The sequence below is a fragment of the Fusarium keratoplasticum genome, chromosome 9 (assembly GCF_025433545.1).
Source record: "Fusarium keratoplasticum isolate Fu6.1 chromosome 9, whole genome shotgun sequence".
Classification (NCBI taxonomy): Eukaryota; Fungi; Ascomycota; class Sordariomycetes; order Hypocreales; family Nectriaceae; genus Fusarium; species Fusarium keratoplasticum.
This window is the reverse complement of record NC_070537.1, coordinates 2,056,190-2,083,810: the sequence shown is the minus strand read 5'-3', so window position 1 is coordinate 2,083,810 and position 27,621 is coordinate 2,056,190. Positions and strand designations below refer to the sequence as shown.

Below are 27,621 nucleotides of genomic sequence, written 5' to 3'. Positions count from 1 at the left end.
AATACCCCTCGGAGCGGTATCAAAAGTTGGTGATGGTCAGCCCATGAGCGCCCTCCGATAAGATAGCATTTTTCTTATCGGGACTTATCGGGGAGGAGGGACATGACCCCGCGGTCTCTGCGCCTTGACGTCACCCTCCATGATTTGCAGCTTGCGGAATTGGATTGGGTTTCGCGATCCAAGGACGGTCGATTGCGTATGCCGAGATGAGATCAAGGAATTTGATGTGATACAGGGATAAGAAGATAAACTGCCGGCTTGTCCTCTCATTTTCGGATCTTGAATCTTTAAACTTCTCCCTTCAACAGGAAACAGAGATTGTTCATACAAGCAAACATGACGTCCCAAGAATCTGGTCCGGCCAACGACGCTCAGCAAGAGACCTTCAAGGAGCAGCTCGACAAGGCTGCGGAGGATACTCGCGCTGCAGAGAACCAAAAGCCGAACCCCATAGTCGAGAAGAGTAAGTTCAACTGAATCACACTTTGAACTGTTACCTAACTCATTTGCAGTCACTGAATACGTCCCCGCTGCCGCCAAAATCCTACCCGGGAAGCAGAGCCCATCGAGGGACGAAGTCAAGCCAGAGGGTCCTCCAGAGCGACCTGATCATGATGACAAGATTGAAGAGTTTGTGAGGGACCAGCATCGAAGCCAGGGCACAGACGGCATCCTTGGTTCCTCCCCCAACGACGAGTGATGGATGAAGAGTCTGTAGTATCGAGACACGATTGTACTTTTAGGGTTATTGGCGAAAACGATGCGACGGCCGTATTGAATGACTACATGAATCAATCACATGCGGCTCATGATGTGCCTTGGTGGTGTTGGCTGCTGCCACGCCGTGAAGGGTCCATTGCGCTTTGGCTTGGTCGCCAGGACGATCACGTCTATCACCCAACACTGACCTTTGCCATCATGAAGTCAAAGCAATAATCATGACAAGGTAGCATTGGCGAGAATGAACCCGGGTCACGGCACGGCATGCGGCTCAACAACGTCCGTCGAACGTCACAAATTTTACTCGGACCCGCTTCAAGATCGACAGAAATTTCGCGACCACGAGCTTCGACCGTGTCAAATCACGACTCAAACAGTCATGGACCAGTTTACCAAGCGCACAGAAGCGCGCTTGCATGAAACAATAATTCTACGAATTGGAATGTCCCCCCTTCTTGGCATTAACCGTCAACGGACTCAACTGCAGAAACAGAGAGGCAACGGCAAATTTCCTATATCCAAGGGTTTTACTCTTCTGAGCGTTTCCCGCTAGGGGAAAGGCAACGCGACACCGTGGGTGTTTGGACCGCGGAGGGTCCCGGGTGAAGGTCGTGGCAGCTCAGTTGGCTTTTTGATAAAGAAGAAAGAAAGAAAAGAAGACTGAAAACTTTGGCTGGCGGTTGAGATTATAAAGGCTGCCACACGTGCGCTAGGCCTCTTTGGGTGCTTAGTCATGTAGCTTTAGTGGATACTACAGTTGGGCCAGTGCTACAATTCGGACAACTTCAGTACCCTACACTCAACCTCAACTCCAACATTCATGACATAAAATCACAATAAACCTATATTCTATCACACTAAATGCTAGACTTGGATTATATAAGCTTAAGAAAACATATTTTTTACCCCATATCACCTTCTCAGAACCCTCAGCTCAGACCTCCCCTTCTAACAATGGGCAGCCTTCAGACATGCGGTAATGTACATGATTTGGTTGAAACAGAATGTAGGAACATCTTTGGCCGATCTCCGCTCCAATGCGGCTCTGTTGAGCCAGTTAAAGTCGACAAAGCTCATCTCACGATCCTCGGCGGCCAGGGTCATTTGGCGCACCCCAAGGTAGCGGGTACCATGCGAACATGGGCGGTTGCTGACCCCAGGGAAAAGGGTGTCGAGGATGGAGAGGCATCCTGTCGAAAATCTGATGTTCTTCGAGGACCCCGGAATCTGTGCGGCGTAACTGGTAAGCCACACAAAGAAGTGGTAGCATGAATCAATGAACTAACCTGGCCGAGCTCCTCTATGCGAGTTGTTGCTGCTTCGTGATCGCTTGGCCCATATCTGCCAGAACACCAAGATAAATGTCGGAAGGTTAATGAGGACACCGACGATGGCGATGGCGGCCTCAGCAGATAGAACCATTATTCGATTTTCGATTCTGGATTGGGATTGATGATATATAAACAAACATGTGCTGTCTGAGGAGTGAGTAGTGGTTGAGGTGCTATTAGCTAGCTACGCTGGAGACAAAAGGTCAGCTTTTAACCGCAATACAAATGGTGTTTGACTTCTGCACAATGATGGGGATTCCATGCGCGACTAGCTTGGGGGTTGCTCATGCATCGCCCAGCGCCCTCGACCAGTGGGCTCTTGCTCACTCCAGGCCTTCTGGTTCCGGAGTTTCTAGTGAATTAGCGGCGGCCATATGCAATGTCCCGTGTTTGCGTCACCAACAGCCGGGGTCTCCTTGAGCGGGCTGTAGGGATAAGGGCCTATCTTTTTCTTTCATTCGAGTTCCTTCCGTACCTATTGATCTGCACCCTCAGTTGTGGCTTGCTGGGCCCAATAACAAAACATACGTGACAGTGCCACAAACGTACATCCCTCCCGGTTGCCGACGGAGCCTATGGCCCTCTTGATACAATAGTTAGTTTCATGTCATGCTTTCAACAAGCGCCTTATCTTACTCTCTAGGCCAGCATAAAAACAGTAGCTGAAAGGCGATGGGATCAAGGAATAGACGTCAGACTAGATCCACAACTTGTTAGGCCCGATTCATAGCTTTGAACACCGCCTTGAAGGGCTTGGTGTCCTATCCAGACTGATAACACACTTGGAGGGGGCTGGCAAAGAGTTCTGTATCGATGCATCCGATCTCTAATTATCGAGTACACATGAAAGCTGCTAATATTGGAAGGCTTTAAAAGTTGTTCATTTGTTGCTTGTATCGGAAGGGCTAACCAGACTTGTTGCCTTGGAGGCTCTATGGGAAGCACCTGGAGTTCTGAGCACAAGTCATTGTCATGGGTTTAGATAGGGAACACCTCCTTTGGAAATATCTAATCAAGTATCAGGGCATGCGATCAGAGTGTAATTTGCGGCCACTACAAACCTCGTTGCCCTGTCGTTGTGTTATTGAAGCTTGAGTGTAAGCATTGGTTGTGTTAGTGCTGTTGGGTTGCCCTACAGAGCCTCCCCCTCTGGACCTTCATCGAGCCTTTTCGACTAAGTGTATCGGTGCTGCTGAGTTGGAAGACAGAGACTGAACAATTTTTTCATAAATAATTTGACGGTGCGAAGGTTTTAGGGCATGGAATCGTAATTGATAGGACTGTTACTCGTGTAGGGCGTTTGGGACGAGCTTCACATTGGTCAAACTGGGGTAGTATAGGAGGTTGCAGAGATACTCTCACCAAGTAGTTCATTAAGCACGTCTAGGTGATAACCTATTATAGAGACCCCCAGTCCAACACACCCAGAAACCCCACCTCATGGCTTCCGTAACCCTTTGCCTAGCAACTCTGCACCGACCTCTGTGATGAGCTTCTCATCCGGAAACTTGGACTTCTTGGCCAGAATGCTATCCTCCGCCCCCACTGCCTGAAGAAGATCAGGCAGTTCTCCATCAAGAGCTGTGCCGTAGATGAGATGTCCCAAAGCTAGCAACATGCCATGCAGCGCATCTGCTGATTGCTCTTCTAGTGTGATGGCCTCCACGACGGACGCTGCCAGCTCTAGCTCGTCATCCCCGGAGAGAGTTGGCTTTGAGTTCTTTCTGGCCCGTCGATTCGCTAGAGACAAGTTGAAGAGGAGGGATGATGCTGCAACTCTCACGTTGTTATGGCCTTCATCGAGGAAGCTAGACGAGACCAATAGAATGACGGCTGAGCGTAGATTGCTGTCTTTCATGATTTCATCAGGGAATAGAGGCGTCGAGAAGAAGTTGCAGGCCATCTGCACTGTAACGAGGCGTAGTGCGTAAGGGCACTCTGTCTGCTTGTTGACAAGGTCCAAAACAGCCCTGACAGTCTCGTGACCCTTTTCCTCGGCGAAAAAGCCGCTGACTCTGGGGTCAGATAGGGAACACCTGAATAAGTCCACAATCGTAAAGAGAATGTTAATCGGTAGTGATGAGACTGAGTCCTTCACAAGACTCGACAGGTGGCTCATCTCAGGAACAACGGCACTTGAAGGCCCATCCTTGGCGCGGTCCTCAAGATACTGCTTGAGGGCCTTCACTTCAGGCTTGCTCGCCACCTCATTGCCCATCTTGGCTAGGAGCTTATCTAAAGGGGGAACCTTGGAGTAGAGGACTGGCTTTGCATCAGGGTTTGCAAAGGTTGGAAGGCGAAGCTTCTCATGTGGATGAAGTGGAAAGGCCATCTGGACGAGGAGATTGACATTCCCGCGAAGAGCAGCTTGGTCGGCTCCAGACCATCGATTCTCCTGCTCTCCCCGTAGAAATGTGATTATGGTTGGCGTGGCGCTGATGGAGTACTGACTGGCAATCTGATGTGCTTGGGGCTTGGATATATCAATCTTTATCAGCGTGGATTTGTCCCCGACCTCTTGGGCGAGCTCGTCGTATGTCGGGTACAGAAGCTTGCAGGGAGGGCATGTCGCTGAAGTGAAGAAAACGACCGCGCATGAGCTTCTTGCAGCTTCCATTAGGCGATTAAACTCGGCAAGATTGGTGACATTCTTGACGCTGTGCTTTGGAGCCGCGGGTGTCTGGGCGCTTTGTTGAAGGCCGAGGATGGAGCCGTTTTGCCTCCCAGCATTGACTCCCTGAGTGAGCTGGGGAAGCAGCATGCGACCCATGGGTGAGTCGAGGACAGCTTGAGGCATCTTGACGATGTGTTCCGGAATTCCTTTTCCGATGAGGAAATTTGAGAATGAGTCGCTAAAGTTGTTGCAGTTGTGATGGAAGAGGTCATAGGCCTGATCAGATTAGCTGTATGACAATACTGACGGGTGCTAATCTGGATAGGTACCTCTAGTGTGAAGATGGGTCTAAGAGAGTCAAGGAACTCTTCTATCACGTCCATGGGCAAGTTTGTAGTGCCAAGGTGTATCTTCTCCATGGGCTGGCCAAGGTGTGATGAGCCGGGGGCAATGGCAATGATGCCGCCATCGTAGACGTATTCCCGACCATTCAGCTCGATTGATGTGTGATAGATGGCATCAAGCTGAAAACCGAGAAGTCCTGCCGACATCTGACGGGCCAAGCCCCGGGAGAGGTCGTATACGAGCAAGTGGACGTCCATGTCGTCGATTCAGGTGGGACGAGTCTTTGGGACCTAATGCCAAGTTGGTAGGGCTGGCAGGCGCGGCAAGCGCTAATGAGGCAGGAAGAGGAGCGCGGCAAATATCTTTAGAGGTTTCAATTGGAAAGACAATGATTTGCACAGTTGTTAAGTTGCGAATATGTTGTTTTGAAGTGCTAACAAAGAGGTTAACCTGGCTTGAGGAGCAGGCAACACCGGCCTACGTCTTGAGGACGACTGGAACATTCTGAGGTGCTGACTGATGCTCCTTCTCAGGTATCAAGGTAACCACACAACACTTGTTACCAGAACACACGGCGTCAAAAATTGATATATCTAGAATGTATTCTATCACCATTTCCTCTTACTCGTCTGCATCCATTTCTTGTCGGAATTCTCTCAACTCCAAAAGGCGGCCTCTCCAAGTTCATGATGTTGGTGGGGCTTCTAAAATTAGAGGCGCCCTGCCAGCTCAGGGGCTGTTATCACTGAGAAAACTCCCTGCAAACCCCCTGACAGACATCAACCCGCAGGAGGAGTGGGGCCGCCTCCGGTGCGGATTGGCCACAATCTCACCTCCACGTCCAATCCAAATCGATTCCGCGGCTACGACTGGTTACAATCAAACCCGTACCTAAGTCTGCTACGAATGCAGTCCGGCCCCTTTCTTAACAGATTGTCAACTGGCAAAAAACTTAGATAATAACCGCGACTCCTTTTCTGACGTGTGTTCCCTCTTTGCCACGCTCCTCCATTCCTTTCTTTTGATCGATCGCTTCTCCCTCGTTTAGAAGCGCGTTCCCCCCGAGGTTGACTCTTTTCGACCTTTCCCCCTCCCATGCGCGACGGCGTCCCTCACTGATACAGACCCCCCCGTCGCCGCCTCGTCACCCTTCCACTCTCTCGACCCGCGCTCATGAGAACAGCCACATCGCTGCCCTCCAAGCTCGTCGCCTACGACCCTCACGAGAAACCAGGCCGATACAATTTCAAACCCAAGAGACAGGGATATTTCGCAAGGATGAAGGAATCTTGGATGACCCAGTCGCAGAGGACTCGGTGGATTAAGACCGCCGCCATCGTCCTCGCGATTGTTACCCTCTTCTACTTTATCTCGCCAAAGGGCGTTGAAGTGTACAACGGCGGAGGTGCTGCTAGTGGAGGTATGGACTATTGTCTTGCGAAGACTGACTGCAATTTACTCATGCTCTCCAGCATCTCAAGCCGCTAAGGGCGGTGATGGCCAAACTCCCTCCGACTCGACTTACGGAACCGATCGATGCACCAAGTCCTCCTCCAAGGAGAAGCCCATTGTGCAGTATGTCCTCATGATTGATGCTGGCAGCACTGGATCGCGAATCCACGTCTACAAGTTCAACAACTGCGGTCCTACCCCCGAGCTCGAGAAGGAGGAGTTCAAGATGACCGAGAAGGAGGTCGGTGGCCTCAGCAAGTATAAGGACGACCCCGTGGCCGCCGCCAAGAGTCTGGATCCCCTCATGAAGGTCGCCATGGACAACGTCCCCGATGCTCTCAAGGGCTGCTCCCCTGTCGCTGTTAAGGCTACCGCTGGTCTCCGAATGATCGGCAAGGAGCCCGCTGATGCTATCCTGGCCGAAGTCCGTCGACACCTCGAAGTTGATTACCCCTTCCCCGTTGTCGACCAGGAGAAGGAGGGCGTTGCCATCATGGACGGCTCCCTCGAGGGTGTCTACGCCTGGATCACCACCAACTACCTCCTCGGCAAGATTGGCGGCCCTGACCTGAGCGAGACCGCTGCTGTTTTCGATCTCGGCGGTGGTTCCACCCAGATTGTCTTTGAGCCTACCTTTAAGGGCGCTGCTGATGGTGGCATGCCTGAGAAGCTCGCTGCTGGTGACCACAAGTACGATCTCAGCTTCGGTGGTCGCAACTTTGAGCTTTACCAGCACTCTCACCTTGGATATGGCTTGATGGCTGCCCGCGAGGCCATCCACGCCGCTCTCATCAACGACATTAGCGAGTCCAAGGGCGCTGACAAGGCTTGGTTGAAGGAGCCTATTGTTCACCCCTGCATCGCTCCCGGCATGTCCAAGGACGTCAACGTCACCATTGGCGCCAGCAAGGAGGTCAACCTCGTCAAGTTCACCGGTCCCTCGCAGCCTGCTCCCGCTCAGTGCCGCAACCTGGCCGAGAAGATTCTCAACAAGGACGCCGCTTGCACCCTCGCTCCCTGCTCTTTCAACGGTATCCATCAGCCCCTCCTGTCCAAGACCTTCACCAAGGAGGATGTCTACATCTTCTCCTACTTCTACGACCGCACCAAGCCCCTTGGCATGCCCGACTCCTTCACCCTCCGTGAGATGCACGACCTTACCCAGACTGTGTGCATGGGCAAGACTGCTTGGGACGTTTTCACCACTGTCCCTGGTGCCATGGAGGAGCTTCTCGACCGACCTGACCACTGCCTCGATCTTAACTTCATGATAGCCCTTCTGCACACTGGCTACGACATGCCCATTGACCGAGAAGTCAAGATTGCCAAGAAGATCAAGGGCAACGAGCTTGGCTGGTGTCTTGGTGCTAGGTGAGTTTTTCGCATTCCTCATTTCACTTTCTTATACTGACATGGATTTAGCTTGCCTCTCCTGGAGGCCGGTTCTGGCTGGTCATGCAAGGTCCGCGAGATCTCTTAGAGGGAAAGTCAAGGAAGTATGGCGTTGATGACGGTTGCGGTATATGCAATGTCTTTTTTTTACTAGAGTGATTGTTTCAAGGCGGCTAATGGCATTTTGGGAACATGGCGAAATCAATTGAACGGGCCATCGGCATCATGAACAAAACTTGGACTGGACTAAGCCTGGCTGGCTACTCGGGGAACTGGAGTCCTCAATCAACTTGTCATGACGTGTAGATTATTATAGAACTATTTAATACACGGGCGAGCGCCTCAGAGCGGCGCGGTCACCATGCCTAGCACATCTTCGACGACATCTTCTGGACCTATGTCTTCTAGGAGGGCTTCTACGGCTTCCACCTTGCTGCCCCATTGCATACTTCTCTCCTTTTCAGGGAGCGTCAGTTGGATACGATGTAGATAAATCTTGTGGGCAGCGAGGCCAACAAGCGCGGGAGTAACAAAGTCCAGACGATGCAAGGCAGCTAGGCAGCGCATAAGCTGACCAAAGTGCTTGGTGGCCGTTGGGCTGATGCCTCCGGCAACGGCTCGGTGCATACGGAGGAATGAGACGATGTTCATCTGGTAGCGGGTGACCTCGATATCAACCTTGGCCTCTTGACTCAGTGTTCCCAAGTGGCTTATCTCCTGTTTTACTGTCAGCTGGAGGAGGATATGGGATGAAAGTGAAGCCTACGTTTTCGCTGATTAGAGGTTGACCAGAGGAGCCTTCTTCACCGGGCCCCCTTTTCACTACACTTCCCGTTGATGCCGTGTCAGCATCATTAACATCTGCCTCATCGAGGTTGACAAATCCATCTTCTGGATCATGCCAGTATGCGATGTACAAAAAGTCGTTGAGGTGCGCTGTTACACGAGCCTCCCCGCCACTGGCTGCTTCTAACACGGGTATAAAGACAAACTGCTTCGGAGCCGTCTGGACAGACGTCCGAGTAAAGATGCGACGCGTACGCAGGAGTTCCAGAGCCTGGATCTGGACTGCCTGGGGCGCTCGGTCGAGGTTCTTGGCGAGGATGACGTTGGCTATTCGCGAGGAGAAGGCACCGCCACCTGGTGACAGTGGACTAAGTGGTGTGCGTGGATGCGACGAGGATGGCCGTGACGTAAAGTATGAGTCTGGGTGGTTGCGCGAGGGCGAGGTAGAGCGGCCGGAGGAGGGCTGGTGGCCGATGATGAGAGCGGCGGCGAAATCTTCGAGCGTAGTAGAGGGAGTGCAGTCGACGACGACCCAGCTGAGGCCGAATGTCTTTGTTGCCACAAGCTGAAGCTCCTGTATGAGGTCGTCGATAGCATCCGACGGGGTGCTCACGAGGCAGTGTTCGCGACTGATGAGACAGAGCAGCAGGGCCAGCTCGAGGTCACTCAAGGCGTGGACCTTGTCGAGAAGGCTGTCATCCGCCATGATTCAGCGGTCCAAGCCTCAATCCTGGGTCCATGAGGCTCTTTGGATCTATCCTTGACATGAGGTTGACCCTATTTCCTCATCTGAATCCACCGCCTATCTGAGCTACAAGGGTCGATGTCGCATGATGCTGCTGCATATGATGTCACGTGGGGTTGCACAAACCGCGAACCACTGGCGCCGTCGTGCCCCACCCTTGATTTATGCATAGGGCTAGGACTAGAGTGGATTAGCGCTGGTGGGCATCACCTCTAGCGACGGGCGAGGCTGTGACATTGGTACTCTCCGCCGCCCTCCCGTCATCTGCCGCTGCCTCTTCAAACAACAACCCAACCTAGATCCGATCCTGCTTCCGCCACGGACCTTTTCCAGCGCCCACGACGACGACACAACGTCCCCGAAGAGCACACCTGCTACGGGCTGCGATATATTTGCTAGGCGACATCGAGTCTTGACAAGCGAAGGCGCTGCGGTCATTGCGTTCCAGACGCTCGAGATAACGTCATTGAGAATCGCTCTGCTCGATAGACTATAGCCCAACATGTCTTCGAGAAAGAAGGTCCTTCTCAAGGTGCGGAGAACAGAATATTTGATCTTGAAGAGCTCAAAATATTGATATGGCCGTGAACAGGTTATTATCCTTGGCGATAGCGGTGTTGGCAAGACCAGCTTGATGAACCAATATGTGCGCACCTGTCCACGACCCCTCGATAACGGCCACGATGCTGATATCTCCCCCCCTCACCACAGGTCAACAAGAAGTTCAGTGCGAGCTACAAGGCCACCATCGGAGCTGATTTCCTGACTCGAGAGGTCCTGGTCGATGACCGACAAGTCACCATGCAGGTAGGACAGCCCGCTTGTGCACGCAAACACATCGACCTCGAGATTTGAAGCTGATCGTCGGCAAATTAGCTCTGGGATACGGCTGGCCAAGAACGATTCCAATCGCTGGGCGTGGCCTTTTATCGAGGCGCCGACTGCTGCGTCCTCGTCTACGATGTCAACAACGCCAAGAGCTTCGAGGCGCTGGACAGCTGGAGGGACGAGTTCCTCATCCAGGCTTCTCCCCGGGACCCTCCCAACTTTCCCTTTGTGAGTCAGGCAGAAGTCGTGGATTGAGGTTGCCTATTAACTGGATTGTGTAGGTTGTGCTAGGCAACAAGATTGATGTTGAGGAGAGCAAGCGAGTGGTATGTGTGATTCGACCAGTCAACATGGAATTATTCTGACATGCAGCAGATTTCCAACAAGAGAGCCATGACCTTCTGCCAGTCCAAGGGCGACATCCCTTACTTTGAGACGAGTGCCAAGGAGGCCATCAACATTGACCAGGCTTTTGAGGGTGGGTATTCTTGAATGAGTATATCTGCAGATCTAACATGTTGTAGTGATTGCCCGAAACGCCCTCGCCCAAGAAGAGTCGGAGGAGTTCAGCGGCGACTTTGATGACCCGATTAACATTCACATCGAGAACGACCGTGACGGCTGCGCGTGCTAGAGCAGTACTAGAGTTTGCGATGCGATACAGACAACACGGTTCGGATTGGATTCGATGAGAAGGGGGGACCGGCTCAGGAGGAGGGAAATGTGTCTCGTGTGTGGTGGAGGCAGCATTACTTGCCTGAATGTATCATACTGAGGCCGATGGTTTTCCTTTTTTTCTTGTTGGTGTTCATGCATGGATGCGACTTTTTTTCGTCTGCTTTTTTATGCTCTGAGTGTTAGTTGCGAGGTCAACATGGACGATTGAGTTGTCCGCAGATGGCTTATCATATTGAAATGTTGTCTTCATCCCGTGTTTGTGTTGAGTGTCATGTCATTGTTCATACTGGATGCCATTGATACACATTCAACAACACGCCATGCCACTATCACAAGCTTCACCTCAGAACATGCAGCAAAAGGAGCAAAAATCGTACGTTGTCGGAAAAGCAATCATGATGGTTACATACTCATATCTCTGTCTCTCCTGTCTTATACCCGTCTCATAACCAGCGGGCGACCTTGTCCCTCGGCTTGAGCCCCACCCAGCTCCGAGGCCGAACGCCGCGTACCCCGGATTTCCAAGCTCCCCACTTGGGGAGAGCCTCGCGCTGTGAGAGGTCCAGGAGGCTAGTCAGCAGAAACGAACCTCGGCACGCTCGCCATCATTCGAGACGACGGTGCGGAGAAGCTGGGGTAGCTAGAAGGGTTACGGGAAATCATTTAAGGACCCGTGGATCTTCTCTTTGTGTAATCTCAGGGACATTTTTATTGAGACATTGACGTTGTTCTTTTCATCTTCTTTTCGTCTTGTTTCTTGTGATACTGTCATCATCTGACGTCGACAACACCATAGCTGTCATCATGTCGGCGAGAATCCCTGCTATTGTGAGCTGCTCCATCATTCAGCCATTGTAAATAGCTTCGACTGACTCTTGAATCCTCAGGCTGTAAATCGCGTCAGCGACGCTGCCAAGAGACAGCTTGACCTGGTGGCCAAGTTTGTCGAGGAGGAATGCATCCCGTAAGCCCTCCACAACAGCACACCTTCACCACACGACTAACACTCTCACAGAGCTGACCCCGTCGTCGAGGCCCAAACGGGCGAGGGCGATGCGCGATGGGAGGGCCACCCCTCCATCATCGAGGACCTCAAGACCAAGGCGCGGGCCCTCGGCCTCTGGAACATGTTCCTCCCCAAGGGCCACTACAAGGAGTCTCCCGGCTTCACCAACCTCGAGTACGGTCTCATGGCCGAGTGGCTCGGCCGCTCTCACGTGGCCTCGGAGGCGTGCAACTGCGCGGCTCCCGACACGGGCAACATGGAGGTGCTGGCCAAGTACGGCAACGAGGCTCAGAAGCAGCAATGGCTCAAGCCTCTCATGGAGGGCAAGATTAGGTCTGCGTTCCTCATGACGGAGCCGCAGGTCGCGTCGTCGGATGCTACCAACATTGAGCTGGACATTCGACGTGAGGGTAATGAGTATGTCCTCAATGGGCAGAAGTGGTGGTCTAGTGGTGCTGGTGATCCTCGGTGCAGCATCTACATCGTCATGGGCAAGACGGATGCCAACAACAAGGACCCCTATCGTCAGCAGTCGGTTGTCCTGGTGCCTGCCGATACTCCCGGTATTACCATTAACCGTATGCTGAATGTCTATGGCTACGATGATGCGCCCCACGGCCACGGTCATCTCACATTCAAGAACGTGAGGGTGCCTGTATCCAACATTGTCCTGGGTGAGGGACGAGGCTTTGAGATTATCCAGGGCCGTCTTGGACCTGGCCGCATTCACCATGCTATGCGAACCATTGGCGCTGTAAGTGTTCTTACCCTCACATTATGAAATTTCTGCTCACAATTGCCAGGCCGAGCGTGCCCTCGACTGGATGCTCCTCCGTGTCAACGACGAGTCCAAGAAGCCCTTTGGCAAGCTCCTCCGCGAGCACGGCGTGATCCTCGAGTGGATCGCCAAGTCACGCATCGAAATCGACGCAGCCCGCCTCATCGTGCTCAACGCAGCCATCAAGATGGACGAGCTAGGCCCCAAGAAGGCCCTCAAGGAGATCGCGCAGGCCAAGGTGCTCGTCCCGTCGACTGCCCTCACCGTCATCGACCGCGCCGTGCAGGCGTTTGGCGGCGCGGGCGTCTCGCAGGACACGCCGCTCGCATACATGTGGGCTGGCATCCGCACGCTGCGGCTGGCCGACGGACCTGACGAGGTGCATCTGCAGCAGATGGGTCGCAACGAGAACAAGCGCGGTCCTGAGGCGACGGCCATCATCAAGAGGCAGAGGGCCAAGACGGAGGAGCTGCTCAAGGAGTATGGAGTCGAGAGGAGACAGCCGGGAGCAAGGATACAGCACAAGCTGTAGATGGCCCGACGCGAGTGGCCGCATGTCATGGTTGACCAAGTGAAGCAGTGGAGAAGACCTCCTGTTTGCTTTCCGGCCGCATGAAGAGCAGCCAAACATGGCCGGGATGATAAGTTTCGGCACCAAGATAGTGTTTTGTTTGTTATGTACTCCGTATGTGATAATAGATCTCCAGCTATAGGTCTGGACTCGAGTTCCCCGGCCGACTTGTATTGGGTGACATTGAAGCATCCTGTTGCTTGCCATGACTCAACAATCACTAGTCATATCTACAACCCTTGAAATCTCATGCGCATAGTCCATGACATGCCATTGCCCCTGGCGATGAATGATGCGTTGTCCCTTAGCCGATGCGACCTACGAGCCGCGGGAAGAAAAACGACGGGCACTTTTTCTGACGTGCAGAAGCTCACGGAAATCGCAGGTGCTAGCGTGCAACTCTTCTTTCACGGCAGGAGGAGGGGGGAGGGGGGCCCACATTCCAATGTGGGCTTGATCCCTGCTTGCCGTGCAATTTTTCTCGTCGTTGCCCCGTCGACCAGAAACACCGTTTACTTTACCTGGTAATTTTCTTTGAGTTGTGCACGTCTTGCCCGGGTTTATATCCATCCCATCACAAAGGCACTCAGTACATTAAAGAAGCACGCACACCCATTAACTTCCTCACTCGATCAGACACTCACGCAATCGCAATCGCAAGCTTAAGCTTTTCCCGCACCGCATACACACAATTGAGCTTCAGCATCTTGTCTCATACACACATCTACCTACACACATATCAAACATGTCGACCAAGGTTCTCGCCGACAAGGACGTCAACGCTGCCATGACGGAGCAGCAGGCTCCTGTCAAGGAGGTCAAGAGCATGGAGTATCACCGCCAAATGCTTCAGACCAAGATGGCGCAAGAGGAGACGTACGGAACACTTATTTCCCTTCTAAACACTGCCACTAACTTCAGACAGGACGACCCAGTATGTCTCGCCCTCAGACAACATCATGAGCCCTTGCACCGCCAAGATCAACGCTCTGCGCAACAAGCACGCGAGCAAGTCCGTATCCCCTCTCCCCAACTCTGTCGCACTCGACTAACAATCCATCTACAGGGCCAAACCCAAGTCGCTGTTCGCCCAAGCCAGCGCTAAGAAGCTCAAGGGCGACAACCCCTTGGGCGCAAAGCCCGCCCCGACCAAGGCCTTTGGTCTGTAAACACCCGACGACAACAACTTCTTTCTTCTTCACACGTAACAGTTTTTGTGTGTGAAGCCATGTCTTTGTGGATTACGCCGTGTGTATTTACTTCACCAGGAATTCAGTCCACCACTGGAGGTTGGACTGGGGCGTTTGGGGGTTTAACCTTGTGCAGGATATCAAGGCCTTGGGTTGTAATGACATGATGCGATGAACAGGGTTTGGGTTTGGACTTGGACTTGCTTATGGTTACTACTGTTGATGTACGATTTTACCAATGGACATATGACTCTGAGAACTTGTGTCTTCTGTATTTTTGTGTGTTTATGCGGCAATTGAGATAATGACTGTCTACGCTCGCCAGCCGCTGACAATGTAAACAACATCCTCATCCGACACCGGGTGCCCTAGACCAACTCTCTGAGGAACATGTCTCGCACTAGCACCCCAAACCAGCGCATACTTGAACGTATCCTTCAGCGTCCTGTGGATACGATCGCAAACGTCTTCGATGGTGCTGTTGCTTCGCACAATCAGAGCCTCGCTAAAGTCGGGATCCACGCCCTTGCGCTTGGTGTAGATGCGGATCAGCTTGAGCTCCTTCCAGCACCTCTCCACAACATCCTGGATGCCCAGATCCAGCTCGCAGCTCATCACCACCGTGTGGTCCTCGCGGGCCAGCTTGTCGAGGAAATCGAGCGAGACGCTGTCGATCTTGTTGTACACGTACAAGCACTTGATGTACTTGCGGTGATCCTTCATGATGACGTCGATAAAGTCGTCGACGGTCGCGAACTCGTCGCGCACCAGGACCTCGCAGTTGAGGATCTTGTAGTCGCGGAGAATGTTGAAGACCATCTTCTCGTCCAGGTACTTGGGGGGAGTTTGGAATGTGATCTTCATGCCGCCCGCCTTCTTGACCTTGAGGTAGATGTTGCTGCTTCCGTGTTAGTCCAACATCCGAGACTGTCTTACCCGACACTTACGGAGGCTCCCGATTCAGACGGATACCGACTGCTTCCAGTTCAGCCTCGAGTAGGGCCCTCTGCTCCGCCTTCTTGGTAGCGTCCAGCACCATGAGAATAAGATCGCTGGTCTTGGCAGCCGAGATGACCTGTCGTCCTCGGCCCTTTCCCTCGGCGGCACCCTCAATGATACCGGGAAGATCGAGAAGCTGGATCTCAGCACCGCCATACTCCAGCACACCAGGAATAGCTGTAAGGGTTGTGAAGGCATACGAAGCAACTTCGGACCTCGTCTTGGTCACCTTGGACAAGAAGGTCGACTTTCCTACCGATGGAAAACCGACGAGGGCAATTCGCGCATCACCGCTCTTGCTGACGTCGAAACCTGAGCCACCACCGCCTCCGGCTCCCGGACCGGGTTCCAGGAGTTGAGCCCTTAGTCGGGCGAGTTTTCTGGGCTTGTTAATATCCGATGGGAATGGCGTCGCGTTTCGAGCGATAGGTTCGAGACATGTCTTGGCCTGTGAACTCACCCTTTTAATAGACCCAGATGATATTCTGAGATGTGTTAATACACGCTAGGAACAGGTGATCGGAGACGAAGCATTGTCAACATACCAGTGGCCTTGTTTTCTATAACCAAGTCAGCTCAAGTCTAGTAAAATAAATGGGTGCCAATGCAAAGGGGATTTGTGAAAGTCTGGCATCGCAGTGAATCTTGAAGAACGTGGCGCCGTTACAACGAGCTATTCCTTTCACTAGTCCTCCAGATTCAAGACTGATGTAACCAGCACTATCAAACCCATGATTTAAGCTCATAAAACATATCAATGCTTACTTTGCGTCCTCTTCATCTCATCCTCAATCCTTCAAACATGTCAGTGGTGGTGCCCCGCCATGGCACTCAAGAGAGACAACGTACTCCTTGATCTTGTCCGTAATGTTGACCATCTTGCCGTCGGGTTGAGACGCCCGTCGCGTCTCTGGACAAGTTCTAGAAAAGAAAAGAGGAAAGAAACTCGGGGGTATAAGTCGCGAGGCCTCGGCGTCTATCCAGGATCCAAAATCATGAGTGGAGGGGCTAGAAGAGGCCTGATGAAGTGGCGGCAGAATCTCAATCCTGAGCTCCACAAATGCGGGATGCGCTGACTCACCGCCTTCCTCTTTTGGGAGCATGTCCATCCCCCAGAATCTTTTGTAGCCTTGCATCATTTGCCAGGTTCTCGAGGCAACGTCGCGTCGCCATCACAACAATCTTTTTTCAACGATTCGTTTTTGCGCAAGGAAGTCATGGCCGATACAGCAGAGCAGGTTGCGACGGCGCCGGTCGCCGACCAGGAGGATCAGGAGATGGCGCTGGCGACGACAAATACCGATGTCGCGGCCCCGACTACGAAAAAGGTCGTCAGGAAGGTCATCCGCAAGAAGAAGCGACCTGCGCGAGTCCAAATCGACCCCGACACCCTCACATCAGAGCCTCCTCCCCAGACTGGTACGATCTTCAACATTTGGTACAACAAGTGGTCAGGCGGCGATAGAGAAGACAAGTACCTGTCCAAGACTCACGCCAAGGGTCGCTGCAACGTCGCCAAAGACTCTGGCTACACCAAGGCCGACGGACTGCCAGGGAGCTTCTTTTGTCTGCGATTCGCGCGTGGCATTTGCACCAAGGGCCAGGACTGCGATTACCTCCACCGACTTCCCGGGACGTACGATCACTTCAACCCCAATGTGGACTGCTTCGGACGCGACAAGTTTTCTGATTACCGAGACGATATGGGTGGCGTTGGAAGTTTTATGAGGCAAAACAGAACTGTCTATGTGGGCAGGATACACGTCACCGATGATATTGAAGAGATTGTGGCTCGGCATTTTGCTGAATGGGGTCCTATCGAGCGCAGTAAGTTCATCGTGAGGATACAGCGTCGCATCTGCTAACAAGGAACTAGCTCGTGTCCTCAACACCCGAGGTGTCGCATTCGTAACCTACGTCAAGGAGGCCAACGCCGAATTCGCAAAGGAAGCCATGGCGCATCAATCTCTTGACCACGACGAGATTCTTAACGTTCGATGGGCCACCGCCGATCCAAACCCGATGGCGCAGGCGCGTGAGGCGCGAAGAATCGAGGAGCAGGCTGCCGAGGCCATTCGAAGGGCCCTGCCTGCCGAGTTTGTCGCCGAGATTGAAGGCAAGGACCCCGAAGCTAGGAAGAGAAGAAAGATTGAGAGTAGCTATGGCCTCGAGGGATACGAAGCGCCTGATGAAGTGCACTTTGCCCGAGGTGCCCAAGCTGTGAACCCCCTAGGACGGGAAGGGTTTGAGGTGGAATACCAGGAACGGCCCATGATCGAAAACGGCGAGTCCAGCGAGACACCGGCGCAGGAGGAACAACAGCCACAGCAGGAGACGGGAGGTATCTTTTCGGGCAGCACGCTCGCAGCCCTTAACAAGGCCAAGGTGTCAGTGGCATCTAAGCCCAAAGCTGCAGCTTCAGCAGGACCGCTGGTGGCATACGACAGCGACAGCGATGATGAATAGGGGACATGGCGTTTGAAATTTCTACATATTGGATGCATAGATTATTTATCTGTAACTATAATGATACCACAATGACAGCAAAAGTTTCAGCTGTTGAAGATTCTAGAATACAACACCTCGTGTCGTCCAAACCACAGATCCATAAGGGGGATTGTCTGCCCGGCCTCTTCAACTGGCGTATTCCACTCTCGATCGATCATATCATCGATCATTTTCTGCACATGCTGTCCAGCCAATACCTTTTGCGCCTGATACGGCCCAAAAACGCTCGCCCTCACTGCCGCCGATATCAGCGCCTTGACGTGACTCAGCATAAAGACGTACGCCGTCTGTCGCAGCTCCAGCCCGACGAGGGCGCATATGGCTCCGAACAACGGTGCGAGATGCGCAGATACGAGAGGTACCTCGTTTTGGCTCTCGCGCCTCAAGAGCGCCGCAAAGTCACGCAGCGCATGAGCGTTGACATCTGGTCGGCTTGCGCGGAACGACCGCTCCCAGATACTCAACAGAGCACGACCCTGCGCAACGCTCGCACGACGACCCACGGTGCAGATAATAGCTGCATCGAGCTGGTCGTCTAGCTCAGGGAGGGCATCTGGGTTGCGATGTCCAGCGAGGACGAAAGGGAGCGTCGTCGCAGCAAAGGACGACAGTGACGAAGGTAGGAAAGAGGAGAAAGATGCACCGCCGCGGGGCGTATGAGCCAGATACGACTCTAGGCCACTGCTAAAGGCGAAAGAGCCGAGAGGAAGGGCAGAGTCTGAGAGGAGAAGTAGGAAGTGAGTCGAAGGTGCGAGGTGAGCTGATACTCATGGTGAGCCGAGATCGTCATAGGGGTTGGTGTGAGTGGAGGTGATACATACGACCTGATGGTGGAGGTGGAGCTGATAGTTGCTTTGTCTTTAGACGCGCCCTGGCATCTTGAAGCCGACGCTCTAGATCCAGAATCTCATCCTGGATCTCATCTGCATCATACACGACAGGTTGCAAAGGAGCCATGAGTATAAAAACGTGACAAGTCCAAGTTGAGACCTAGCTCTGGCTCGTTCCCGCGGAGGAATACCTAGATAAGCGCAAGGTCCATCGCCCTATACAGAAAACGGGGAGATAACAACCATGATAAATCCAATTGACTCAACTTTAAAACCATATCCGATGATTCTTCTGCAACGGGAAAACAACAGAACCCAACTCCATGCCAATGCTAAAAACCCAGGCCCAGCCTTTCCAGGGTTCCATCCATGAGTTTACCAAGTTAACAAGTCCAATTTTATCAGCAACCAAAAAAGAGTCCAACACCTCACTCCATACCAAAACCCATTCCCCGACAGGCAACCAACATCCATTATCTCAAGGTCGAACATTCTCTTTGTCAAACCCCTTCCTTCTCTGCGCCCGCTTCTTCTCCGCCATTCTCTGCTCGATTCGCGCAATCGCCGCTGCTCTACGCTCTGGTGGTAGTGTGCTCTTCGACGTGGTGGCTGGAGGTGCGCCGTTGCTCTGCTCTGGCCCTCCTAGACGCGTGAAGCGATCCTGCAGGAGATCAATGTTGTCATCTGCCTTGTCGGTTGCCGTGTTTCGCTTTGAGCGCGCAATCGACTTGGCGAGTGCTGGTAGATCAGGCACGGCAATGTCATCGATTTCGGGGAGTCCGGACGCGGCACCTCCACTCTCGATGCGCTTGGTGAGCTCCTCGCCGAGATAAGCCCTGTTCCTAGGTGATCGCGGCACGAATGGCTGCCATCTAGGTCGGCCAAGATTTGGCCTATCACCAAGACCTGATTGCTTCGTAGTTCCAAGGTCTGATTGGGTCACCTTGGGGAGGGCATCTTCGTGGAACTTCTGTCGCAATGAAGGGACATTGGGGTTTGTCGCCTTGAGTCCAATGGACTCGCCTTGCAGATCCGTCAAGTCGAAGCTTCGCCGCTCGAGGTCATGGCCTCGCTGGTTGAAAGCCCTTTCTGAGGATTCCTCCTTTCGTCTAGAGTTTTCCTCCGCTAGACGACTGATTTCCGTGTGAACATGCCAGCTCTTTGGTCGAGTTGCGGGCGCTTGTTCTCCCGTCTTCAATGTCCTTATCTCCTTCTTGAGCTCTGCGATCTTTGAATGGGCGCGTTCCAACACTCCATTCTTGTCCGTAGCTTGAGCTTCGGTCTCCTTTCGGTATGCCTCAAACTCCTCCTTGAGTTGACGGATCTCTTCGTCTTTTCTCTTGGTCTCTTCCCTGGCCTCGCGAAGCTGGGCGCGTAGATCCTGAGCCCTTGCGCTCTCGCGAGGAGTGTCAGGCACAGTTGTTGTCTGTGTCTCAGCCTTTGAGGCTCTCTTTTCGGCTGCCCTGAGTTGACTCCTCAAAGTTGAGACCTGGTCGCGAAGTTCACCCAGCTCCTTGACCTGGGCGCGAGCCTTCCTTAACTCTCTTTGTGTCTCTAGAATGGTCTTTTGGGTTCTTGGTGATGTTGCCAGTCGACGCCTGCGGCCGGCCTTTGAATCTGGGTCGTCCTCTCGGTCCTTGAGGAATTCCTCAAGTTGATCCTCGAGTTCTTGGACACGAGTTCGATACTGGACCGCTAGAGCGGTTTGTTTCGTCAAAGTTGATAGAAGCTCAGAGTTGACATCGTCCGATCGATCATCTCGCTTCGATGCGATTCGAGATGCGCCCTCAGCAATCTGCTTCTCCATCTCGATCACCTTTTGCTGCTCTTCCTTGAGCTTGACGGCGAGGTCACTGGCCTCGGCGTCCTTTTGCTTGGCATATGACTTTGCCAGCTGCTTGTACTTGAGCAATTTCTCCATCTCGATCTTGGCCTCGTCGTGATACTTTTCGAACTCTTCCTTCCAGTACTTCCCGGATTGTGAGTGCGGCTCGTTTAGATCGATCGTGATGTCGTGGGTGCAGCAATCCTCGTCGTCGGCTTCTTCCCACTCGTCGTCTGAGGTGTCATCCTGATTTCGTCGCGTCGCAGCCTCCTGAGCTGCGGATCGCGATGCCTTTTCCAGAGCCTCATTTAGGCGCGTGCGATGGCGTGTCTCGTTCTCGTGGATCACATTAAGATCATTAGTCTTTTTGACGTCCTGTCCAAATGACACGCGCTTCCTCCTCGTGGTTCCCGTGCCCGGGGTTAAAAGAATGCCCTGGGGTCGGGGCGGTGTTTGAGAGACTGCTTCCGTCTTCATGTTCTTCTTTTCTTTGGCTGCTCTCGTGGCTTGGTTGTCGCTCGGTCGCGCCGGGGTTCCAAACAAGGCGCTCTTGAAAGCTCTTGCAGCAAATACTGGCGCAGGGGTATCGGGCGCATCGATCTGAGCAGTGTCTAACATGAATGGTAAGTAAGAAGAGTGTGATGATCCTGGAAGCGAGGAATTCGTACCACCGTCGTTGACAGCGTTGGGCGCGTCCTCGCCGCGTCTCAGCATCCAACCCAACATCTTATAATCTTCGTGGAGCTGAGAGTAGCGCGTCGTCTGAATGTCTTGAAGGAATTGTTTCGCATGCGCGATCAAAAATGATGGGATTGTAGCATCTGTCTCTCCAATTCGTGGTTGGCGATGTCGGATTGTTTGGGAGATGAGTTGTAAAAGGTTGGTTTGTTTACTTTCACCTGTCACATCACGACAACAGTGATAAGAAAGACGGGACCCTGGGTGGCACACCAAAGTAACTTTCTAGGCAGCGCTAGCCGGGGTCAGGCACCTCTGCAGCGGCTACCACTTGGCGGTCCAGGCGTCTCGGGGCGTCGATTGGCCAAAGTTTAGCACTCCGGCCGCTGCAAGAGCCGCCGTGAACCCCTCATCAGCCCTGTGGCCGCCTGTAATTCGGTGAAACGACACCGCCTTTCCAGGATAAGCAGCATCTCAAGCTGTAACCGGCAATAAGGTGAGTAAGGTACCCCGCCATCCATTTCGCGACGTCAGAGCCCAGGTCTGGCCTGGCGATTTCTTCACCTGTCATCCATTTGCTGGATGACTCCTTCAACCGACCTTTTTTATTATTATTTTATCGACATTCTGTGCCGCCATGGCTTCTTCCCTGTAGCGTCGCAGCTTTTGCTGTGACACTTCTCTGGATCCTGAGCAACCATGGCGTGGCAATCAGGGGTATGGAAGTCGCCCTTGAACCTTAGCAAGAACAACGATGAGTCAAGCTTTCCGGGCCTCCAGCCCGCCGCGAGCCCGGAGGCTACCAACAAGATTGAATATGATGAACTGCAGCAGAATGAGCTCCTCGCCCTTGAGGCCATCTATGGCGAAGACTTTGTCATGCACACGGGAACTCACAGTGCTTGGAAGGTAGAGTCACATGCCGTCCCCTCCATCAGCCTGCTCCGATAGTCGAAGCTCATAGTACGCAGAGAACAGATCCTGCTTTTGATATACGAATAAAAGCTTCGAGAGACGAAGACTTTGCTGTCACTCTCGGGTTTGTCATGACTGCGACGTACCCGAAGTCTCCCCCGTTGATCACCTTGAAGGACTATGACCTTAAGGAAGTCACCCAGTTCAAGATCCAAAAGTTCCTCGAGACGCAACCGAAGATCTTTGCGCAGGATCAGCAGGAGATGATCGACCAGATTGTCGAAGGAGTTCGGGATATCCTCGAAGATGCCGCCCAAGCAAAGGCAGATGGCAAACACTTGCCGTCCCTCGAGGAGGAGCGAGAACGACACGAGGCCTCCATGGCGAAGCTAGCGCAAGCTAAGAAGGAGGAAGACGATCGCAAGAAGATGGAGGAAACAAAAGAAGAAGAACGTGTCATGGCCGAGATGCTCCAGCAGCAGATTGATCGCCAACGACAAAAGGCCAAGGAGTCGAAGCGTCGCCCCAATGGCAAGACTCCCCAGCAGCCCACCTCAAGCACCGAGACGGAAGAGCTCATCGAGTTCGACCAATATTGCAATACGACGGACAAGTCGGGGAACATTCTCACCTTCAAGGCTGTTGCTAGCAAATGCGACCCCCGACAGGGCCCTGTCTCGGTTGTCTATACGGTCAGGCCTGTCCTTGCTAACGGCCAGGGCAGCCAGACGATGGCACTCAAGGAAGCTGTTTTGCGCACTAGTAGTAAGGACTCCAAAGAGTTCAAGGTGCAGCTGCAGAGTCTCGAGTCGCGTCTTCAGGACCTCAAGACGGTAAAGCGAGTTCACCACCGCCACCTCGTCGAGGTCCTGGACTTCAAGGTCCAGAGTGGAATCGCCACTGACCCGACCGTCCCAAATGCATGGACAGTAAGCGTCTTGACGCCGCTGGCGGAAAAGGGTCCCCTGGAGGAGCTCTTGGAACTTGCTGGGCAGATTGAGATTGGCAAAGTGCGGTCTTGGACGCGTGACTTGCTAGATGCGCTCAACTTTCTTCACAACAAGAACATTGCCCATCAAGATATTCATGCAGGGAACATCCTGCTGTTCCGAGAGTCCACAGGTGAAATCGTTCCCAAGATCTCCGACTCGTGGTATCAGAGAGAGATCCACGCCATCAGCTCGCACAAGCCGGGACCCCCAGGGATGACTACTGCCAAGTCTGCTTACTGGCTGCCACCAGAGGTTGCTGCTGCGTCCAAACCTCAGTATACATACAAGACTGATATTTGGGACTTTGGTGTTGTCTTTGTTCAGATGATCTTTGGTCTTGATGTGCTGCGGACATACTCGTCGCCCAAGAATCTGATGGAATCGCTTACTCTGTCCCATTCGTTGCATGAGCTGGTCAGCAGATTCTTCAAAGAGGACAAGCAAAAGAGGCCACGGGCTTTTGAGCTTGGATCCAGTGAGTTCTTGGCTACTGATGCGCCAGTCCTCTTTGACGACACGGCCGCGATGCTATCGAGCAGCCCTTCCATATCCTCATTGCAAGTGATTCCTGCAAGACTGAGGCGTGACTCTACTACCCGAGGCCCTGCCTTGTCCAGATACACTGAAGACTTTGTTGAAGAAGGCAGGCTTGGGAAGGGCGGCTTCGGTGAGGTGGTCAAGGCAAGGAAGAAGCTTGATGGTCAGATTTATGCCATCAAGAAGATCACGCAGCGCTCGCAGGCCAGTCTTACTGAAATATTGAAGGAGGTTCGGCTGCTTTCTCAGCTCAGTCATCCCGCTGTTGTTCGATACTACAACACCTGGGTAGAGGAGATCCCAGACCAAACAGACACCGAGGACGATACTTCGACGGGTTACTTTACGGAAGATACCCGAGGGACTGGGTCGGCTGGAATTGACATCCAGTTTGCTACTAGCACCGGAGGCCTCGATTTCATGTCCTCGAATGCTAATGTGGACTTTGGGTTCGATGACTCCGACGACTCTGATGATGACGAGGACGACGATGAGGACGATGACGATGATTATTCAGACAGCGATGTGGCTATCGGCCGTGTTCTTTCGCCTGACAAGGAGAGAAACGCCGCAATGTTACGGCGTGCTCGGTATCAGCGATCGTATCGAACAATTCTATACATCTCGATGGAGTACTGTGAAAAACGGGTATGCCTCAACTTTCCTCTCTCACCTGAATCAACAGACTTACTCACAAGAACCGTTAGACCCTTAGGGATCTCATTGCGAGAAACTTGTATAAGAATACAGCCGAAATCTGGCGCCTCTTCCGCCAGGTCTTGGAAGGCTTGGCCCATATTCACGGACTCAGCATCGTCCACCGTGACTTGAAGCCAGAGAACATTTTCATCAGCAGTGGCTCTGACGGCATCGACAATGTCAAGATTGGCGACTTTGGACTTGCCACCAGTGGACAATTCTCAGTGGACAAGGTGGCTGCCAACACTCTTGAGACGGATGATATGACAAGGAGTATTGGCACTGCCTACTACTCTGCGCCCGAAATCAAGTCAACTGTGAATGGAATGTATAGCACAAAAGTTGATGTAAGTGGAGTGGTCAGATTTGTCTATTGCTGGACTAATTGCTAGCAGATGTACTCTTTGGGCATCATCTTCTTCGAGATGTGCTACATTCCCATGATGGGCATGCAAAAGGCCGATGTGCTTGGTCAACTTCGACGAGTCAAGCCGGTTTTGCCATCTGACTTCAAGCCGGCAGACAAGGTTCAGACTGAGATTGTGCTCTCTCTTGTCAATCACAACCCCAAAGAGAGACCTTCAAGTGCAGACCTCCTCAAGAGCGGCAAGCTGCCGGTTCAAATGGAGAGTGAGACTATCAGACGCACCCTTGCTGGACTTGCTGATCCCAGCTCGCCATACTATCGCAAGATGCTTTCAACCTTGTTCGCAAAGCCCATGGAACCTACAAAGAACTATGCCTGGGATATGTTCTCTGCGGGCCCAAGTCCCCAGGAGTTGCTCAATCAAGGGATTGTCAAGAAGTCTCTCATCAGCATCTTCCGCCGTCATGGTGCGCTGGAATGCCCCAGGGGAGTCATATATCCTCGCTCGTCTCATTACGGAGATAATGCCGTGCAGCTTTTGGACGCCAACGGAAACGTGCTTCAGCTTCCATACGATCTCACTATGGGCAATGCACGAATGATGGCCAAACAAGCCACTGGTCCTGTGTTACAAAGGACCTTTACCTTTGGCAACGTTTTCCGTGATAAGCAAGACACGGGCCAGCCCCTGATGTTTGGCGAAGTCGACTTTGACATTGTCACGACTGACGCACTGGATCTAGCAATGAAGGAGGCTGAGGTTCTAAAAGTGATTGACGAGATCATTCACACATTCCCTTCCCTGTCTTCGACGGTCATGTGCTTCCACCTGGGACACTCTGATCTTTTGCAGCTTATTTTCGAGTATTGCGGCATTGAACCAGCGTGCAGACGCGCAACTGCAGATGTTCTGAGCAAGCTGAACATCCACAACCACACATGGCAGAAGATTAGGATCGAGCTGCGGTCGGCGGCCGTGGGTGTATCAGCGACAAGCGTGGACGAACTACAACGATTCGATTTCAGGGGTAAGTCAGATGGCGCATCCAAGATGTGCATCACTAACGTTGTCTAGACACGCCAAACAAGACGTTTTCCAAACTGAAGACCCTATTTGAAGGCAGCGACATGTACCAGCGGGCCTCACCCACAATTGCGCACCTGAAGGAAGTCATTGAGTATTGCAAACGCCTAGGGGTCGGGACCAAGGTCTACATCAACCCCCTGAACAGCTTGAAGGAGGGCTTCTACACGGGGGGCATCCTTTTTTCGTGCCTCTACGACAAGAAGACCAAGGACGTCTTTGCAGCTGGTGGGAGATATGACCAGCTTATCAAGGAACACCGACCCAGAATCGGTGGCCAGTTTGGTGAGAGGCACGCGGTTGGATTTAGCTTGGCATGGGAACGCTTGGCAAGAGTTTCCAAAGTCAGCGGACGAGCGTTCCTCAAGAAGGGAGAGGAGGAAGGAAACGGCATGTTTAATACTCGAAGGGTGGGTTCATCTCTGGCTTTGTGTTTTACGGCATGACTTGCTAACATGGGATGCAGTGTGACGTTTTGGTTGCCAGTTTTGACGCCGCTCTGCTCAGATCATCTGGTGTTGAACTTCTTCAAATGCTCTGGGCTCACGATATCAGCGCGGAAATGGCCAAGGACGCGAGATCTCCTGACGAGTTGCTGTCGAAGCACCGCGACGAGGTGTACTCGTGGATCATCATTATCAAGCAGGACTCCATCCTGAAGATTAAGAGCATGGGCAGAAAGGACGCACCAGACGTCGATATTCCGTCAACACAGCTGCTATCTTGGCTCCGAGGTGAGATCCGAGAACGCGACGCGAGGTCTGTGGTGAAGCTTCGAGGCAACAGTTCTCAGGCCGAACCCAGCGGCTCGGGCGACAAGGATCCGGAGCAGGAGGTTCGAGTACTCGTGGCCCAGACACGGAGCAAGAAGTTCAACCGTAGAACGGTGGTGGAACAAGCCCAGGTCAGCGCCAGCAGCGTAGTGCGATCGTTCCTCGACGGACCAATCCTCGCCATCGAGACGACAGACCAAGTCATGGACCTGATCCGCGAGACGTGCCTCTCCGAGCCCGAGAGCTGGCGGCAAGTCGAGCACGCGGTGACGACGTCAGAGAAGAAGTACATCCGCGAGATCCACGACCAGTTGGACACGTGGCGGTACAAATTTGAGAAGAAGAACGGGACGAGACACTCGTTCTTGTACAACTTTCGGTCTGGCAACTGCATCTACTATGATTTGGGCAACTGATGTTCATCGAGTGGAAGTTGGATGTGGATAGATGGGTCTGTTAGTGTTGCATGATGTTTTTAGATGTTGCTTTGCTTTGCGTTGTAGATAGGGGAGGTTTGTCTGGCCAGATACCTTTGCATACGATAACAACTCAACTCTGACTCCAGTTCTATTTCTTTCCATGAGGCACAAGGTTTGGAGGAAGCCTCGATATCTCCCCAGCAACCCCAACATAGTCTACACCCCAACGGCGACAAGCTTTACACTTCCCGTCAGCAACAGCACGATCAAGGTAATATAATTCAGTTTAATCCCTTCTCTATTGTCGGAAGACAGTGACGGACTTGGCAAGGGCGAAGTTCCTGAGTCTTCCCGAACCTTAACACCAGTGTGTTTGAGGTTCAACTCCCACATTTCCCATAGATAGTTATGTAGATGAGTAGGCAGGCGTGACGTAGACGTAACACCGTAGACGTAACGTAGGCTTGACGTAAACTACATACATCTTATGACATCTCTATTATTTTGCCAGTTGGTCCGATTTCTCCTTTATTATATCATTCTGCTTTCTTTATTTCCC

The 27,621-nt window shown here is 52.7% G+C and overlaps 10 protein-coding genes and 3 pseudogenes across 13 annotated transcripts, besides 3 other annotated features; 7 read left to right on the top strand and 6 right to left on the bottom strand.

Moving 5' to 3' along the window:
- Positions 1-336: 336 nt before the first annotated feature.
- Positions 337-700, top strand: NCS57_01152600 (uncharacterized protein; the record flags this gene model as incomplete). The annotated part of the gene is made up of 2 exons (XM_053061237.1): positions 337-463; positions 513-700. The coding sequence occupies 2 exons, from the start codon at positions 337-339 to the stop codon at positions 698-700; spliced, it is 315 nt and encodes a 104-aa protein (XP_052909623.1).
- A 1,098-nt stretch (positions 701-1,798) lies between these two features.
- On the bottom strand, positions 1,799-2,157 carry NCS57_01152500 (annotated as a pseudogene). The gene is made up of 2 exons: positions 2,007-2,157; positions 1,799-1,947 (listed from the first exon to the last, which is right to left on the bottom strand).
- Positions 1,799-2,157: a sequence feature.
- A 1,332-nt stretch (positions 2,158-3,489) lies between these two features.
- NCS57_01152400 (uncharacterized protein) lies at positions 3,490-5,267 on the bottom strand (the record flags this gene model as incomplete). The annotated part of the gene is made up of 2 exons (XM_053061236.1): positions 3,490-4,941; positions 4,995-5,267. 2 exons carry the CDS (start codon positions 5,265-5,267, stop codon positions 3,490-3,492), a joined length of 1,725 nt encoding a protein of 574 aa, XP_052909622.1.
- Positions 5,268-6,135: 868 nt separating this feature from the next.
- On the top strand, positions 6,136-7,942 carry NCS57_01152300 (annotated as a pseudogene). The gene is made up of 3 exons: positions 6,136-6,430; positions 6,483-7,833; positions 7,885-7,942.
- Positions 6,136-7,942: a sequence feature.
- Positions 7,943-8,196: 254 nt separating this feature from the next.
- On the bottom strand, positions 8,197-9,346 carry NCS57_01152200 (Magnesium chelatase; the record flags this gene model as incomplete). Its single annotated transcript, XM_053061235.1, has 2 exons — positions 8,197-8,571; positions 8,621-9,346. 2 exons carry the CDS (start codon positions 9,344-9,346, stop codon positions 8,197-8,199), a joined length of 1,101 nt encoding a protein of 366 aa, XP_052909621.1.
- Positions 9,347-9,887: 541 nt separating this feature from the next.
- NCS57_01152100 (uncharacterized protein) lies at positions 9,888-10,847 on the top strand (the record flags this gene model as incomplete). The annotated part of the gene is made up of 7 exons (XM_053061234.1): positions 9,888-9,917; positions 9,978-10,031; positions 10,097-10,192; positions 10,262-10,441; positions 10,495-10,539; positions 10,589-10,691; positions 10,738-10,847. The coding sequence occupies 7 exons, from the start codon at positions 9,888-9,890 to the stop codon at positions 10,845-10,847; spliced, it is 618 nt and encodes a 205-aa protein (XP_052909620.1).
- Positions 10,848-11,695: 848 nt separating this feature from the next.
- On the top strand, positions 11,696-13,207 carry NCS57_01152000 (uncharacterized protein; the record flags this gene model as incomplete). The annotated part of the gene is made up of 4 exons (XM_053061233.1): positions 11,696-11,719; positions 11,779-11,855; positions 11,907-12,651; positions 12,701-13,207. 4 exons carry the CDS (start codon positions 11,696-11,698, stop codon positions 13,205-13,207), a joined length of 1,353 nt encoding a protein of 450 aa, XP_052909619.1.
- Positions 13,208-13,877: 670 nt separating this feature from the next.
- On the top strand, positions 13,878-14,415 carry NCS57_01151900 (uncharacterized protein; the record flags this gene model as incomplete). Its single annotated transcript, XM_053061232.1, has 3 exons — positions 13,878-14,122; positions 14,172-14,258; positions 14,313-14,415. The coding sequence occupies exons 1-3, from the start codon at positions 13,992-13,994 to the stop codon at positions 14,413-14,415; spliced, it is 321 nt and encodes a 106-aa protein (XP_052909618.1). The 5' UTR covers positions 13,878-13,991.
- A 333-nt stretch (positions 14,416-14,748) lies between these two features.
- On the bottom strand, positions 14,749-16,442 carry NCS57_01151800 (Ribosome-interacting GTPase 2; the record flags this gene model as incomplete). Its single annotated transcript, XM_053061231.1, has 6 exons — positions 16,285-16,442; positions 16,201-16,229; positions 15,981-15,995; positions 15,896-15,920; positions 15,384-15,815; positions 14,749-15,334 (listed from the first exon to the last, which is right to left on the bottom strand). Exons 1-6 carry the CDS (start codon positions 16,311-16,313, stop codon positions 14,749-14,751), a joined length of 1,116 nt encoding a protein of 371 aa, XP_052909617.1. The 5' UTR covers positions 16,314-16,442.
- A 141-nt stretch (positions 16,443-16,583) lies between these two features.
- NCS57_01151700 lies at positions 16,584-17,901 on the top strand (annotated as a pseudogene). The gene is made up of 2 exons: positions 16,584-17,262; positions 17,312-17,901.
- Positions 16,584-17,901: a sequence feature.
- Positions 17,902-17,987: 86 nt separating this feature from the next.
- Positions 17,988-18,900, bottom strand: NCS57_01151600 (uncharacterized protein; the record flags this gene model as incomplete). The annotated part of the gene is made up of 2 exons (XM_053061230.1): positions 17,988-18,703; positions 18,765-18,900. The coding sequence occupies 2 exons, from the start codon at positions 18,898-18,900 to the stop codon at positions 17,988-17,990; spliced, it is 852 nt and encodes a 283-aa protein (XP_052909616.1).
- Positions 18,901-19,251: 351 nt separating this feature from the next.
- NCS57_01151500 (Cut12 domain-containing protein) lies at positions 19,252-21,489 on the bottom strand (the record flags this gene model as incomplete). Its single annotated transcript, XM_053061229.1, has 2 exons — positions 21,267-21,489; positions 19,252-21,209 (listed from the first exon to the last, which is right to left on the bottom strand). Exons 1-2 carry the CDS (start codon positions 21,322-21,324, stop codon positions 19,252-19,254), a joined length of 2,016 nt encoding a protein of 671 aa, XP_052909615.1. The 5' UTR covers positions 21,325-21,489.
- Positions 21,490-21,975: 486 nt separating this feature from the next.
- On the top strand, positions 21,976-27,059 carry NCS57_01151400 (Non-specific serine/threonine protein kinase; the record flags this gene model as incomplete). Its single annotated transcript, XM_053061228.1, has 6 exons — positions 21,976-22,185; positions 22,248-24,368; positions 24,428-24,766; positions 24,815-25,814; positions 25,862-26,280; positions 26,337-27,059. The coding sequence occupies 6 exons, from the start codon at positions 21,976-21,978 to the stop codon at positions 27,057-27,059; spliced, it is 4,812 nt and encodes a 1,603-aa protein (XP_052909614.1).
- Between the last annotated feature and the right edge of the window lie 562 nt (positions 27,060-27,621).